Below are 17,115 nucleotides of genomic sequence, written 5' to 3' on the forward strand. Positions count from 1 at the left end.
ATCTTTTCATACTTATCTTTTATTTATTTCATTGTGAAGGCATATACCATATGCAGCCAAGAAACTGCAGTTGCTATCAGGACCAAACATGTCCTTACTTATAGTTCATCACCACATGGGCCACATTCACAGACACCTTTTGTAGTTGCAGGAATTAAAATACATGGCTTTTGATGTCTCATCATAAGACAGCCATGGCAATACTATAACAGGCAATTAAAAAAACAGCAGTGATAAAGTCAAAAACATTTAAGAATCTATTAAATATTGAAAACATTAAAAAAGGGAAACCCAATCACATAAAATATTTTACATGAAAAGATACAAATTATCTTTATTAATATACATGTATATAATTCCCAAATAAATCTTGCCATGTAATATAGTTGATAAATACTACAAATTTAAATGCAGATAAGAATATCAAATGCCAGGAACACCAGTCCTCAATTAAACAACTTGGGACAAAAACGAAAGTCCCTATAATAGTTGCAATAAACACAAAGATTTCCTAACCCTATTTCAAAAATTATTTATTTTCCGAATAAATCATCTTTTGTCCAAATGTTCCAACAATAAATCTGCACTGTTTTGTGATACCCAATAAAATACATCTTGAAATCAAATAGCCATGTAGTCCTCTCAAGTCAAAAGTAGAATTGGAGGTGAAAGACAGGTTTCTTCACAAAAAAAAAAAGAAAAAAAAAGAAAACCTCCACAATAATGAAGTGTCCAAGTGATGTGACCCAACCGTTCACAAAACTGGTTCACAGTAAAAGTGTGAACGTGTTAAGATTGGTCTTTCCTTGTGTTCCGACCATTTCTACTTATATACAGCTACAGTATGTACATCACATCCAGCAACACACAAGGAAAACAGCACTTTTGTCTATACAAACGAAATACATGTAAGATACATCACAGAAAAAATTCTAGCACTTATTATCAGATAGCTTCACACTCGTACAACATGGAGTGCTACACATACTTCTACAACAGGCAGTGGTACTACCACTACTTCCTTACAGTTATGCCCTATTTTTAAGTAACAAAGAAAATGTTTTAACCATAATGATAGTCCGGGCATTACTCATTCATACTATCTTTGATCACCAACATATACTTGAAACTTCATTCAAGTTAACATTGATTTCCGGTATACCACATAATTTAGGGCAATTTTAATGTATACTGCATCAGCTTACCTGAACTTTGTACTGACATAGTTATTTTGTCATTGGACTCGCAAAATTCTTTCTACAGATTTATTTTTAAACCACGAGAACATTTTGCTATGTATCTTAACTTTAATCTTAACTGTTTTCTGAAGGCAAATGCTCCGGGGATCCCCTTATACCACATTTGACATCCATAATGTCACTTAGTGCATTAGTGTGGTATTTGGTGTCGTAAAAAGTTGACATTAATACATTATGGGCAATAAATCTAGAGATATGGTTTGATTTGTTAAATTCCGTCATGTATTTTAGCAGCAGTAAATCAAAGAACATATGGGACTTTTTCGTCTCATTTTCGAAGAAAATACATGTAAATGTAAATGTAAAATCCAGAGGTAAATTCAAAATCTTTGGAATTCAAAACCAAGGTGGTCATTCAATCAAATGCTTACATGAGCACCATCATAGGAAAATTGTCTATAAAATTGGTATATATTGGGGGGAAAAAATCGGAAGTGTACCCTCTAACTTAGTTTTAGAGGTATAATTACCTCAAATAAGGAAATCTTATGTTTATGGAATAAGAATTCTTTCAATGAATTGCCTCTGTAACTCCCATGTGAAACTTTAAACCAACCAACATTATGCAGTGTAGTCTATAATAGGCAAAACAACTTATTCTTCATTTAATAGTGAACATACTGTTTCACCATGAAACTAACAATATGGTAATCAACAGGTTATTTGATGTATACATAAAAAAATCTTTGCAATAGATAAATATTGTTTTCTTCATATATTCACTAAGTTAGCACTTTGATGTTCATACTATACATGTTATTCAACAAAATCTAACAGGATTCTCTGTAAGAAATACTGATAAATGATTAAACATTGCTCGCAGCTTACTTTGATCAGAGACATTAGCCTTCTATGGATTTTTTATTTTCATATTGATATGTTTACTGCGTTTACTTCTATCGCCCAGTGTTTAGCTGCCTTGATACTTGCCGACACAGGAAACTTGCACAATATCATTGAACACATCCAGTATTTCAGTGAGAAATATATCTGTTCCGTCTATAATGTAACATTCATGATAAATATGGTTTCAAATCTTGTCCATAGAGACAAATAAAAAAAAAAAAAAAAAAAAGCCAAAAAATGATACTTCCAAATGCATTTTGAAAATAGGCAAATGTTCCAAGATGGAAGTTCCCCTATTGTTTTGTTGATAACCTCATCTGTTAAACAGTACATAATAATGATTCAATGTAAACAACAATATGAAATCAATGTAGAACCCTGTAACTGTTCACTTGGACATATAAACATACCCGCTATGGAGTGAAGGCTAGTGTTAACAGATGACTATGCTTCATACCCTACACTCCAGATCAACAGAGTTGTAGACAGGGTGTTCTTGAACAGAAAACACCTAGGGATTTAACCATAAATTTCTTGCGATGAAGTACTAGTAAATTGTATCACAGGCGTCTGCATATGGTTAGTATTACTATTTATAGAAAAAATATTAGCCCTTACTCCTAGTATATCAACAGGGTGTAATGCTTCAAAAGTCGAAAGTGGGGGATGAGCTTCGATTCACTCTAAATTTAAGTTAAATCCGAAAATAATATCAAATGCACACAAACTTAAGTAATATACCTTGATTTAGAATCCTTAAATATTAGTATTAGTTATTCTTTTGTCAAGTGACAATGATTTAAAGTTAGAGAAAAATGGATCAAAAGTGGTTGTGATAGTCAATGATGCAGTGACTGTTGAATGGAAGTAGGCTATATATTTTTAGAGCAGTTTTGCAACGGCAATCTGATTATTCGACAGAACTGTAAACAATGCTAACTATAATGGTCTATAAGCTACCAATCAGACTGTTGGTTTTAAAACAGCTCTAAAGACAGATAGCTGACTTCTGTTCCACAGACAATGCATTTTCCGATTGTGTTACGACTTGTTGATATAGTTGGAGTAAGGGCTTTTGATCTTTTATATCTTTAGATCCTTAGATCTTTTATTTTCTATAAATGCTAACCAGATGCCTGTGATTGTATTCACCAATAGTTACCCCATGTGTATCATTTTATTGTAAACTGATCATTTAAAGCACAATCCAGACCATGCCAATCAAACAATAACATTTCTAGTAATTTCATATTAGTAAGCATTCCCAAATTACTAAAATACAAATAACACATACACTTCAGTAATGGTGATCAAAGTATCAAAACATACCTGAATACATGTGACCTCCACAATATTGTGACAGCACTTAAAATGTAGGAAATGTTATTTCACGCTATCTATATTATCATCAACAAATCTGAATAGTTTTCAATTTTTAGTGTAGCCTAGTGCAAAATTGATGAAAATATTTGAGAAAACGCTGCCAGGGTCATTACAAAAGACTTATTGCCATTTTTCTGGGGACTGTAAGATCACATCTTCATAGGAAAATTTCATGTCAATTTTTCAAATGATTTGAAATTATTCCATGTTATTTTCTTGGTTGTTCTTGATACTGTTTACTTGGGTTCCCGAGGTTGTAACCATTTACACTCCTTTCATGTCTTTTGGACGACGATTCCTAGTGGTATTGATACACTCATGATTCAATTGTGCAATTATTACAATTTACAAAAACACGTCGCAGTATCAAGGTTGATAATAATTCTACATAAGCGTTTGGACCAAATAATATTTTGTTGATATAGAGGTTCATTTCATACAGACTTTCCGTCTCCATTTCTTTACACAAGCATTTTATATCTTAACAATTTCCAAGAGTAAAAATTCCTTTGGAAGCATTAAAATCTTAATTAAATTGCCATTTTTTGACTTCAACACTGACTTCCTTCATACATTTTCAGAAATTTCAATATTTTCCCCATAAGCAATCAACACTTAATGGAAAGAAAGCTGTTCCTTACATTATAAACAACTTTATATGATACACTAGTGAATTCACATAAAACAAGTGAATGGCACATTTTGTTTGATTCTTCACGTGATTAACATCAATTAAAAGCATCAAAGAACATATCCAAACATAATCTGCCCAACATATCAATAACTTTCTTAATAACTCTAAAACAACTTGGAGAAATTATTAAAAACAGAACATATGAGAAAATAACATTTCTGTGTACAATTTATAAACATCAGGTACATGGTGATGTCTTATGACGGCCACAGTGATGTGCTACTATAATCAACACAAACATAAAATGGATTTTTTTCATAATATATATATTTATATATACATAATATATGATGTTCAATGTTCTAACTGATGCAGAGCCATAATACAGTTGATGTGTGTACACCTGGAACACTAAGACACTGCCACATTCCAGGCCAGGTTACATGGCAGAATCTCCATCAATCATTAGGTGTAACGACACTGTCGTCTGTTCACCCCTCCCTCTGTCCTCTCAGGTGTCACGTGCCTATGCTTGGACTTTCCAGCATTTCCATCAGGAAAGTGTCTATTGGTGTATCACCAATTAATTTGAAGAAGAACAAGTGTTCTAGGCACTTAAGTCCAATACTCCTCAGTGCAGGCAGTCTAAGTAACAGCTTTGCAAATCTCCCAGGTTCATCTGGGTAACGTGTTTTTGAATATTCCTCCAATGATGCATACACTTTTTCTCTAAGAGCCTCTACTTCCTGAATAGCAGACAAGCCTTTAGCATCTGGAAAGACGGGAAGCACGCATCAATAAAACTGCTCACTGTTATTACATTCTTTTACTATATTTTTGCTTGATATAATTATTTAGGAATTAATGACATCAGCGATTCCATAAAATGAAGTATTTAGCATAAAGCAGATGTAGTGAATGTATAAGAAACTTTCACAACTGAATAAGTTAAGAGTAAAATCAAAGAAACTGAATTTCCTACTAAAATCACTCATAGAAGTGACTGAAATACAGTTTTAATTGTTACAAACCTGGATTAAACAGTACGATGGCTCTCAAACAGCCTAATTCTGTCTTGTCCATTTTCATCTCTCTCATCTTTGCGACAAGTTCTGTGAGAACTCGATCAAAGATGGTACCAACACCCGCCTGATGTGCACTGCTTCGGTGAACATGGAGTCCTGTGGCCAGCAGAATACCGTCTTTCACCACAATGGAGCGATGGGAAAATGCAGCAATCAAAAGCTCATTCCAGCCTACAACATGGCCGCATAAAACTTCATACATGTCACTTTCAACAAATGCAATTTTACAGGAAATGCATATAATGTAATAGATACACATCTAATTATCTGAAGAATATCCTGGACAGCTTTGTGTGGGGTTGTCAATTAAACAGAAGCTGAAGTGTCATCAAATGTAAACAAACCTATGTTGTAAAATATTCATTGAATTACTGAAGTTTCCAAATTGAGAAATCATATATATACATATACAAGGCAGGCATATACAGGACCAGTAATTAGTTACACTTTGAATATCTGCAACATCACGATGTGTATATAGATCCATGAGGGGATGTCCTTTAAAGATTTTTATAAAATGTTGATCTTAGCCCTGTAATTAATAATTATTTATCATACGTTAACACATCACCTAGATTAACATTTTTGCTTATGCAGATATTGTGCAGCGATACTTCAATTGATATTTTTGGAAAACGTTTGATTTCTTTTTGTTGATAGTAAGGTTACAACATATTGATTATTTATTGTTGATATTTTTGTATCTGGGAACTTGAGTAGGTACTATCATGTATAATCATCACTTGTTTTTACATAAATGTTGACAGGATTTTTTCAAGGGAGTTAATGGAAAATGGAGATAAATAATGGTAATGTTATACTGTTACATATATTGTCATGTTATTTAGGTTCTGTTATGACAATTCTTTTTGGAAGTTTACAAGATTATTATGACTAATAATCTTCAGATCTTGCTTGATTTCAAATATATCGGAATCCGATTAGATTGATGTGCACAAACTACCAATTAACCAGGTTTTATTCTAATCCTGTGATGTTATTGTGCACAATCAAACACTGATTAATCAAACCACAGCAAGCTAATTAATTACTAACTTCAAACTAATCCCAGTCTATGAATTAAACAAATATTCTTGATTAAGCTCGGATAACATACCAGCACGCAAAAGGATGACCTGATCTTCCAAGGGTAGTTCTGTAAAATGTGGTATTCTCCGAGCCCATGCCACTAAGGTAAATAACTGTTTGTCAGCAGCCTGACAGATGTTTGTCACTGGGTCTTTCTGGAATGTCAAATATATTCAACAATGAACTTTTAACTTCATCAAGAAGTACACATATTAAATTACCTAAAGCATTATTTTAGAATTCATGGAAAATAATGTATAAATACAATTACATACATTCAGTATTAGTGCTGCACTGTCACTCCCATCCAATGCAACAATAGAATATATCATGATAATATGTTTCATATTATATACATACTGTTACTGTGTTACACATATATTGCCATATTGAAAACAAGAGGCCCAGAGGGCCTGTATCGCTCACCTGGTTTCATGAGATATGAAACAAGAACTATGCTTAAGTATATTTGCCACTGGTATTGCTATGTCAATATATATCATATGCATTTTATATGGTTACATGAACATTTTTTTTATTGTAATTCTAAAAATGTCAATTTAGCCAAATTGATCCCTTTTGGCCCCCGGGGGTCAGCCCCACCAATTGTACAATTTTGAATCCCTACCCCAAGGGGATGCTACCAAGCGAATATGAGCGATATATATATATCCATTGCTTAGTTTCAGAGAAGAAGTTGTTTATATCAATTTAGGCAAATTGACCCCTTCTGGCCCACCCCTCAGCCCTCAGGGGGGTCAGCCCTATCATTTGTACAATTTTGAATCCCTACCCCAAGGGGATATTACCAGTGAAATATGTGAGATATCCATTGCTTAGTTTCAGAGGAGACGTCGTTTATATCAATCTAGCCAAACTGGCCCTTTTTGGCCCCGCCCCTAAGACACCCAGGGGGTTAGCCCCACCATTTGTACAATTTTGAATTCCTACCCCAAGTAGGTGCTACAAGGCAAATACATGAGATATCCATTGCTTAGTTTCAGAGGAGAAGTTGTTTATATCAATTTAGCCAAATTGACCCTGTTTGGCCCCCTCAGCGCCCCGGGGGGTCAGCCCCACCATTTGTACAATTTTGAGTCCCCACTCAGTAGTGATGCTACCAGGCAAATATGAGCGATATCAATTGCTCGGTTTCAGAGAAGAAGTCGTTTATATCAATAGAGCCCAATTGACCACATTTGGCCCCGCCCCTCAGGCCCCTGGGGGGTCAGCCCCATCATTTGTACAATTTTGAATCCCCACCACATCATGATGCTACCAGGAAAATATGAGCGATATCCAATGCTCGGTTTCAGAGAAGAAGTCGTTTATATCAATATAGCCCAATTGACCACATTTGGCCCCGCCCCTCAGGCCCCTGGGGGGTCAGCCCCATCATTTGTACAATTTTGAATCCCCATCACATAGTGATGCTACCAGGAAAATATGAGCGCTATCCAATGCTCGGTTTCAGAGAAGAAGTCGTTTATATCAAAATAGCTAAATTGACCCCTTTTGGCCCCGCCCTAGAGGCGCCCAGGGGGTCAGCCCCATCATTTGTACAATTTTGAGTCCCCTACCCATAGGGATGCTTCTGACCAAATTTGGTGAAATTCCGATCAGCGGTTATGAAGAAGAAGTCAAATAAGTCAATTGTTGACGGACGGACGGACGGACGGACGGACGACGGACGGACGGACGGACGGACGACGGACGGACGGACGGACGGACGACGGACGACACGGTATGGCATAAGCTCACCTTGGTCCTTCGGACCAGGTGAGCTAATAATGCCACCTTTTGGAGGCATCAATTGGTTAAACAATATCAATGCATAATTGAATGATCTTTTTAACTAATTTCTATTCATCTGATTTAAATCTTAAATTATTTTAATGAAATTACGCATCTAAACTGTCTCAAGCAAGTTTTGGTTTCAAAAAAATGTGAAGTTTTTAAGGGTGCAACCATTTAAGAAACCACTTCGAAATAAATACTGACCATATATCCAGATCAGCTTTATATGAATTATAAGGTTAACTGTGACAATAACTGCTGTGACAAAAAACTGCGCAAATTCTAATTACTATTCAGCATTGAAATTTTAACATCAACATCAAGTACACTCAAGGTAACTCAATAAATTATAATTCTACATGTATATTATGAATACATCCTACGATCAAGTTCAATAATATAATTGCACACTATGTATATAGTTATGCTTACTCTGACAGTGATAACAAACTTTCAAAGATTACTACCAGACTGTGGTTTAGTTTAAACCCCAAAATGACTAGCAAACACACTGGTTAATGAAATCCTGTGAAATAACTTTTTTTTTTTTTTTTTAAACATCTCTGCATGATTATCAAAAATACAAATGGAACCTCAAAGTTTGCCCAACATTTAAGTTACCAAAACAAGTGATTCCAGAGGATCTTGGTGCCAACTATCAAATGACCTTTATAGAATTTCTGTAAGACTGATCTTTGTTTTTTCTTCCTCTTAATCAGTAGAAAAGAATTTAACAAGCTTAACCTACATATTAAATCAGAAAAAAGATCCACCAAGAATTCTATGAAAAAGGATTAAAAAACTTCAACCAATACAAGTGAAATAAAGATAAAAATCCAGAAATAGCCATGAAGAACTTCCCGAGAAATAGTGATAACAAATTTTAACTGACAAAATTCAAAATGGCTGTCTGTTGGTCATCTTATTTTTTAATCTGTCTTAAGGAGGCCAATGTGAAATTTGATCCATGAAATACCCTCCAAGAAATAGAGACAACTTCCAACTGTCCAAATTCAAAATGGCTTCTTGTCAGCCATCTTGTTTTACCAGCAGTCTCAAAATCAAACATGCACAACAACTGACTGAGGGGAACCCACGTGAGAAATTTGAGAAATGTCAATGAAAACCTTTTTGACAAATAGTGATAATAAATTGTCATCCATTTTGCTTTCAGACCAATCTCAAAACAGAACATGCACAACCAAGAACATATAGGGGAACCTAGAGGTGAAATTTGAGAATTAGCAATAACAAACTTCAACCTGTCAAAATAACGGCAGCTGTACCATGTCTGTTGGCCATTTTGTTTCCGATCAGTCTCAAAGTTCAATATGCATAATTTGAGATTATTGGGAACTCACTTGAAAAATTTGAGAAAGATCCATACAGTACTTAATGAGAAATAGTAGTAACAAAAATTGCTTACGGATGGACTAACGGATGAAATATGATTTGAATAGCCCAACATCTGAAGATTTCATGAAAATTGACTCTAGTTAATTGGTGAAATATTTAAGTGAATCTACTTCACACTGCATGAAAAATTCATGCTTCATAAATATTTTAATCTAGAGAATGAATCAATGTACTTAAATTCAATATCTCACTTACACATGAAATGTCTGTTGGATCAGTAAGCAATGACAGTGCCTATATAGCTACCTCTGATCAACACGATAGTGTGCAATTCCCCAAGAACTCTTAATGTTGTCACACCTACTACCAAGGTTGCTATTTCACTACTTTTTCACTCTAGTGGGTTTTATTATTTTTTTCCCTTCCGATCATGGGGGCTTAAAATTTTGTTCATTAATAATTAACAGGCCATAGTAAATGTGTTATTGATTCTGGTTAACCAACCACAAATGCTGGTTTGCTGCATAAAGACAATTCCTTCTCCCTACAAGACACAGCTTCTTTGGTGTACATATTGTTTTCAAGTTCTAAAAATAACCTTTCTGGGACCTAAGTGAGAATTCCTGTGCATAAAACATTTCCCTGACCAATACAGCTACAGCTGTGCAATGACCATGTTATATCACACTGTGTTTACTTCCTGAAGGTTGACCTGTACATTTAACAGTTGTACATGAACAGTTCATGTCTACCACACAAATCCAATTCTTACGTTATTAATCAAGCCAATAGTCTCAAGTTTAATTCGTACTATGGTAATGTCAGAGCAATTGTACAGCACTAATATATTGCGAAGCTGAAGAGACTCAAAGTTTCAATAAAACCTATCTCTCTTACATGTAATTACCTTTCATGTTCTGTGCTGTATACTGATAGAATACCTACTACAGACCTTAACTGCTTTACTCTATACATGTCTATATATATGTGAGCATATATTTCCAGTATTTCAGTGTGTTACGTAGTGCCTTACAAACATGTGCCTGTGTCTACTCACTCTTCTATCATGCACGTTTATAAATAAATTTTCTTATTTTGGTGACCTGTTTGACTACAAACACACTTGTTTTCCTTATTGCCTGCATTATACAGTGTTAAGTATGTCTAGAAACAGTTAGCATTTATATATGTAGGTAACTTACCTTTGTGTTCACACTTTTGCATGTGCATCTGCATGTACATCATAACTTTTATATTCGCTACACTAGTCACACTTGTGTGCATATGCTATATTCCAATTTGAAGTCGACTTACCTGTGTGTCTATGTAAGTGTCCAGTTTGGGATCGACTGAGAGCTCTGCATCCAGAACCTTCTCGACAGGCATATCAGAATTAGCACTACTGGTACTCTCCACCTCTCCCTCACCCTTCTCCTTTACACGTTGTCTTTCCTCTTGGACAGCTGCAAGGCAAGCTGTAATCACTAAGTTGACTTGTTCTGATCCACCCTTGATACCACAGAATACCAAGAGTCACCTTAACCTCCTCTAAAGCCTATAATTTTTTTGGTTTTTCTTGATTTTAAATGCAATTGTTTATTGTTATATCAAGGCCCTTGATCAATAAAGTGACAAATACAGGTACAAAAATTACCCTTCCCCATCTATCTGCTACCACAATAAATGGATTTATAACTATGCAGGGATCTATTTTGGGAAAAAATCCAGAAAATATTTGTTTTTATGTGATTGTTTAATTTTTAACAGAACAAGGAAAGAATGAAAGAAATAATTAACAAAAGATGAATTAAGTTTTTCTGAAGCTTTTGCTGACCAAGGTTCTATACAGACAGGATAACTCAAAAGAAAATTCCACATGACAGATGGCCTTACATTCACGAAATTAGAGGCTAGATGATTTTAAGTTGCTGCCAATGATCAGACAACATCAATAAATGTACTATAATATCTTAAAAGCATGTTTGTTGATGTGTTCAAATCTGTTAGCTTTTATAGTTTGGGAAAAAAGACCATGGTCTACAGAAGTCCTGGAGTTTGGTGGTCCAGCAATTGTGCAAGATATAACTGATCTTTTTTAACTTCCAATTCTTTTGACATTATATTAAAACATAAAAATACACGATTTGGTTTGAAATCACATGAAATTAAGGGTAAGTATAGCTAGGTAGCAATATTAAGTACAAAATAGGTCTAAAATTAATGTTACTTTTATACATTTGTTAGAAAGACTTCATATTACAATCATGACTTTGAAAGAAATTGTAGCTATTTCTAGTGAACTGATGAGAGTTTGATGAATCAATTTGCACTGAATCATTGAAAAATTATAAACATAATTAGCAATTATATATTAGTGACTATTTTGAAGGGTGTTTAAATTTTATGAAGTATGTCTGCAACAACAACGGTCATAAAGCCTTGCAAAATATATTTGGACATGAATGATTTAAATATAAATTTGTCAAATGTTAGAAGCAATAAATATATTACAAGATATATATTACATATATAAACATACTGTGGTGATTGACAAAACATATGAATATCAATAGTACAACACTAATTTGAGATGCATTAGTAAAATCTCATCCTGTGAATATGGTGTTATCCTTGGAGCAGATGAACGAATAACTTCAAAAACCTCCAAAAACTTTACAAGACCAATTACAGGGGAATTACAAATAATACATTATATTATATATACTGAAAAGAAACTGACCTCCAAAACTGAGCAGGGAGTTCTTGTAATGTTTATAACGGTAATTTTCACAAACAAAACATTTATCATAAATAAATAGCCACACACCATTTTAGAATTAATTGAAACACATTTTGAATACAGCGTACATGTATACCAAATATCATCAAGGGTTATTTTAACTTAGTTATAGATACCTTCATCTGGGTCAAGGCCACTAATACTACTGCCAGAGGAAGGGGATGAATTTATTGCTGTTGAAAGAAATACAAGTACTTCAGAAATGTCAAATTTAGCGCTATGCATGGAAAATTCATATTCAATGAATTTACGAGATATAGAAGTATTTGATAATGTAGCTGAATGTGCAACTTTTTTAATGTTTCCTATGTCTTTTTTGATTCACCAAACCAATCCCATTTGCTTTAGACAACAAAGACCACTAATCTAAGCTGATAGGAAATTATTTAGTTGCCTTGACCCATGGATTCAAATAATGTATATATAGGACACAGGAAGTAATTAAGTTTAATGTGCAATGAAAACAATGATTAATTTCTTGACATATACCGGGTACTATTAAAGCAAATCAAAGGATCAAATCCCAAAGTACAGTTGAAAATTTAGAAAAATTGCTGATTTGATTTTTTAACTGTGTAGTTTTTAAAACCAGAAAATTTCAGAACATTTAATTTGTATGGATGGTATTAAGTTATCCTAACAAGCAAGATATAAGCTTCCTGTGACCTTAGATCTGTGTTATATGAAGAGTATATTTCAATATTGAATAATTCTACAATGGACAAAGCACACAGACTCAGTACAACACAACATACATGATGAACACTGTGGCAAGATAATACCAAAGCAATTAATGAATGATTAACAAAAATATGTTCCATCCCATTTCCTGATTATCAGCAAATTACATGAAAAGCAAAGCAACATACTTTTTTCAACTTGATATATATAGCGGTGTGTGTTTATAGGTCATCATGATAGAATTTAAATCTAGAATGACTCTCATGAAAAACAGGCCCTTTGACTCCTTCTGACAAGGTCAAGTCTTACAGGAAAATTCAGACTTTACCACCTCCACAGCCCATGTAAATCAATATGTCTCAATGTAGCAGTGTACGTCATATGATTCCTCACGAGTGTATAGAAAACTAAAAGGATATTATAATTATGATAAATCAATTCTGGTTCCTTTGTTGCCAGATGGTGGTAGAATCCACAAGTATGTGTGAGCATATACTGACAGGATGCATAAACATAGTAGCAATTGAATAATGACAAAGCAGGGATCAATCTAGGGATGTTTTACTACCATTTATGGGTAGTTTCCCCTCAGGATTTTGTTCCATTTTCCCCTCAGATTTTCCCCTCAGATTTCTGTTAAATTCACTGAAATATTGTATTTTCCCTCATTTTTATGGCAATGATATTCCCAAATACTCAAAGATTTGCTTTCCTAATTAACCATTTGCTGTTTTTACTTGGAAAATGTGTTTTTAAAGCAAAAAACTTAATTCATGTGTTGATAAAATTTCCCCTTTTCCGAGCTGATTTTCCCCTATGGTTCAAAAAGGGTAGTTTCCCCTAAATTCTAGATAAATCCCTGCAAAGAGGCTTGTAGTCAGCTCAAACTAAAAAGATGTCTGTGCCTTGATGATGCTACATTTTAAAATGTTTACTGCAGACAATTTTTTTTATAAAAATGAACAAATGGTCATAACTCTGCAAAGAGTGAAACACAAGCTGTCCTAATTTACAGTATCTAATAGTTGTTTTTGTCCCTATCAAAATGTCCTTCCTTTTTTCTTTCCTCTGTAATTTTCTATCTAGGGGATTTACTATGTAAAATTACTCTCATCAGTATATCGTCTGATTGTTTTTCCCCCCATTCATATGACTAATCTGAACCTGGATAGTTATAAACTCTAGTGGCCTACATATTACAATCACATTATTTTCCACAAATAAAATTTTATATGATAAAATATTTTTTAAAGTGCAAAATACCCAAGTATTCATCGATGTTGCTGTTCAATAATCAAATCAGGAAACACTTATATATAACTACAACTGGAATTACATAAGCAGATTGCCTTAACACAGGAAGCAATCTCGCAGTAGACTTGAGAATAATAAGTCATTTTCAATTGAGTATCGTACCAGTATTTCTTTTACATGCTGTCCCCATAGTGCCTTCCTGTAGCCAACTTGCAGTCCCCTATACATTACCACTTAATTGCATACTTGAAATATGATGCCATTTCCGCACATTCTGGTTTCTTTCATCTTCATACAAATGATGGGAAGAAAATTGAAGGCAGACTCTTATGCATCTTAAAGTATTGTAGGCAATAGAGCTACCTAGGCCTGCACAAACGTATTTTCTTAAATGTCAAAATCCTCCCCACAACATAGATGAATGCATTCAGTGATGTTTCAAATCAACCACAGCAACAACTGTACATCTTTGACATAGTTGGTGAAAGGAAATGCAGAAATTAAGGCATCTGCTATGGATTTGTTTAAATATGTATAAAACTGAGTGGTTGTATATTATGCAATTCATTGGAAAGCACATGTACACTTTACTATTATGTATGAGAGGACTTCTTGTAAAAAAAAAAAAAACATGCAATAATGATAAAAAAATCTTGCTTTGAGTGTACATCTAATTCAAATAGTACTATATACACTAAATACTGGGTATAACTCCAGTTTCACAATTAACAATCACTTTTCATATATACATGTACAATCAATCGATTAAATAAATCAACTATGAATTATGTTATTTTGCTAAAATTCAAGTTTTCTGTAATTTACAATGTTTATTTCCTAACATAATAAACTACAAGAATGAGCTTATTTGTGTACAATCTGGGAGATTACTTTTCCGTCTACATTTAATGGAAATACTGAATTTGATTAATAAATGTAGAACTGTAAAGTGTAAACAGATTTACAAGAAATAACCAAATGTGAATTTCTTCAAATCAAGTCCTTCAAGGATACCCCTGCATCCCATAAAGTAACTTATTGATCAATGTAGTGATCATGATCCTGTTTTCCTACAGTAACTTAGCAACTACAGCCATGTATAACTAGCTAGCCACCTTCGAGTAACACCCGACACCTGGGCGCCTAGGGGGGAGAGATATTTTTAAAACAGTGGTTAGTGCCGCGCCCTTCCCCCATCTACCCTTCCAAAACTGTGTTTGTATTCGCATCTTTTTTCAGGAGAGAGAATGAAAGGAACAACACTGTTAGAAATCATATATGTTGCAAGTAAAAATCATTTAAATCTTTTTTTCAGGAAAGAGAATGAAAGGAACAACACTGTAAGAAATCATATATGTTGCAAGTAAAAATCATTTAATCAAAATAATACCACTGTGCAATAAATTATAGTAAGCGTGAAAACTTAACACCAGAACATTTGACAAAACCAAGCAGCAAATTATACAATATGAAACACTTAATATACCTTCTCGCTTCATGCCCATTGCCAAACATTTCATATATCGGCAGTACTGGCATCTGTTTCTTTGACGTTTATCTATTACACAATTCCGATCGTCTCTGCAAGCATATGTAAGATCTTTTCGTACTGTTCTTTTGAAGAAGCCTTTACACCCCTCACAACTACAACAAGAAATAATATCAAGTCACATTATGACAGATGTCCAATTTAACTGATCAGTAATCATAATGTCACCAAAATATTGGATTCTGAAAGGCAAAGCTATCTGTAGATTATTTTTTATGCTTGCAGAACAAAATCAAGTGATATCAAGATTTCCTCATCATTATACCATGCCATAGGAACATTTCAATACAATTCACCATCCAGCTTCAAATTCAATAGCAAATAACACGTAGTTCATTCAATTAACAAACTTGAATAAAAAATGACTAGTACATGTATGCATTATGATTGAATGAATTACAAATCTCCGCTGAACTAAGTTATTCACCTTGTCATTTTCATCACTTGTTTTGGTCAAAGGGAATTCAACCTTATTTTATTTACCTGTAAACACCATAGTGTTTGCCTGATGCCCGATCTCCACATATTGCACAGATGTGTTTGCTGCTGAGCGTTGTGTGTGGCATGTGTGGATTTGGAGGTGAAGACACAGATCCAGGGGATCCCAGCGACATCATGGAAGGGGAGGTAACAGAGGATGAGGGAGAATGCATTCCTGGAGAGTGCATCAAGGGTGGGGAGGGCTGTGACGACGACGACATGGACTGCATGCCTGAGCTATAACTGAAGTAGGAGCCAGGTGGAGAGGCCATGTTTAACTGGGACAGGTCGGGTTTGATGTCCGGCGGAGAATTCACCGACATGGAATTCATGGATAAATTTGATGACATCATACCTCCGGATCCCGATGATATACAACCAGAAGCACTACTGACACTACTGTCAAGGGAATCTGAAAGAGACAAACACAAATTATCAATATACTTCTTTATGAATGTCAAATACAAGACTAAGTTTCTTGGTGGGCATTACAATTTTATGACCGACATACCGTATATATGACCTAATAAGGGCGCCCATACCTTTTTTTCAAGAAAAAGAGTGTCAAACAGTGTTCAAAAGTAATAATTCATGTGAAATGTTTTGTTACTATGTGTTCAATTTTCTTCAGAAAATTAAGTCACTGGAACACAAGTTTTCGACACATTTTTTCTATTCCTACAGATACATGATAAGTATTGCAAATTTCTACAAAATTGTCTGTTCATTATTCTCCATCCAAACAATGGAAAATCAATTCTTATCTTGTAAATAAAATTCCTTATTTCTGTTTATTGTGTACTTGTGCATCACAGAGTAGGCGCGCATATCACATTGTTTTGATGAGGGGCTTGTTTGAAGTGCACCCACACTGTCGTCTATCACCGGCCTATAACTGCTTT

The 17,115-nt window shown here is 34.3% G+C and overlaps 1 protein-coding gene across 8 annotated transcripts in view; it reads right to left on the reverse strand.

The window, feature by feature from the left end:
• LOC117321502 (retinoic acid receptor RXR-like) overlaps positions 1-17,115 on the reverse strand; it is a 50,283-nt gene continuing 33,168 nt past the window's right edge. For 2 of the 8 annotated variants that reach the window (XM_033875924.1, XM_033875927.1), the window contains exons 2-7: positions 16,217-16,625; positions 15,671-15,828; positions 10,764-10,912; positions 6,325-6,451; positions 5,154-5,378; positions 1-4,894 (exon numbers count right to left, since the gene is read on the reverse strand). In XM_033875924.1, coding sequence (XP_033731815.1) covers positions 4,641-4,894; positions 5,154-5,378; positions 6,325-6,451; positions 10,764-10,912; positions 15,671-15,828; positions 16,217-16,625 — 1,322 coding nt within the window. In that variant the 3' untranslated portion in view covers positions 1-4,640. Of the gene's footprint in view, positions 4,895-5,153; positions 5,379-6,324; positions 6,452-10,763; positions 10,925-12,365; positions 12,423-15,670; positions 15,829-16,216; positions 16,626-17,115 lie in introns of all 8 variants that reach the window. The other 6 variants (XM_033875922.1, XM_033875925.1, XM_033875920.1 and 3 more) reach the window with 5 other exon arrangements.

The sequence above is a fragment of the Pecten maximus genome, chromosome 2 (assembly GCF_902652985.1).
Source record: "Pecten maximus chromosome 2, xPecMax1.1, whole genome shotgun sequence".
Taxonomy (NCBI): Eukaryota; Metazoa; Mollusca; class Bivalvia; order Pectinida; family Pectinidae; genus Pecten; species Pecten maximus.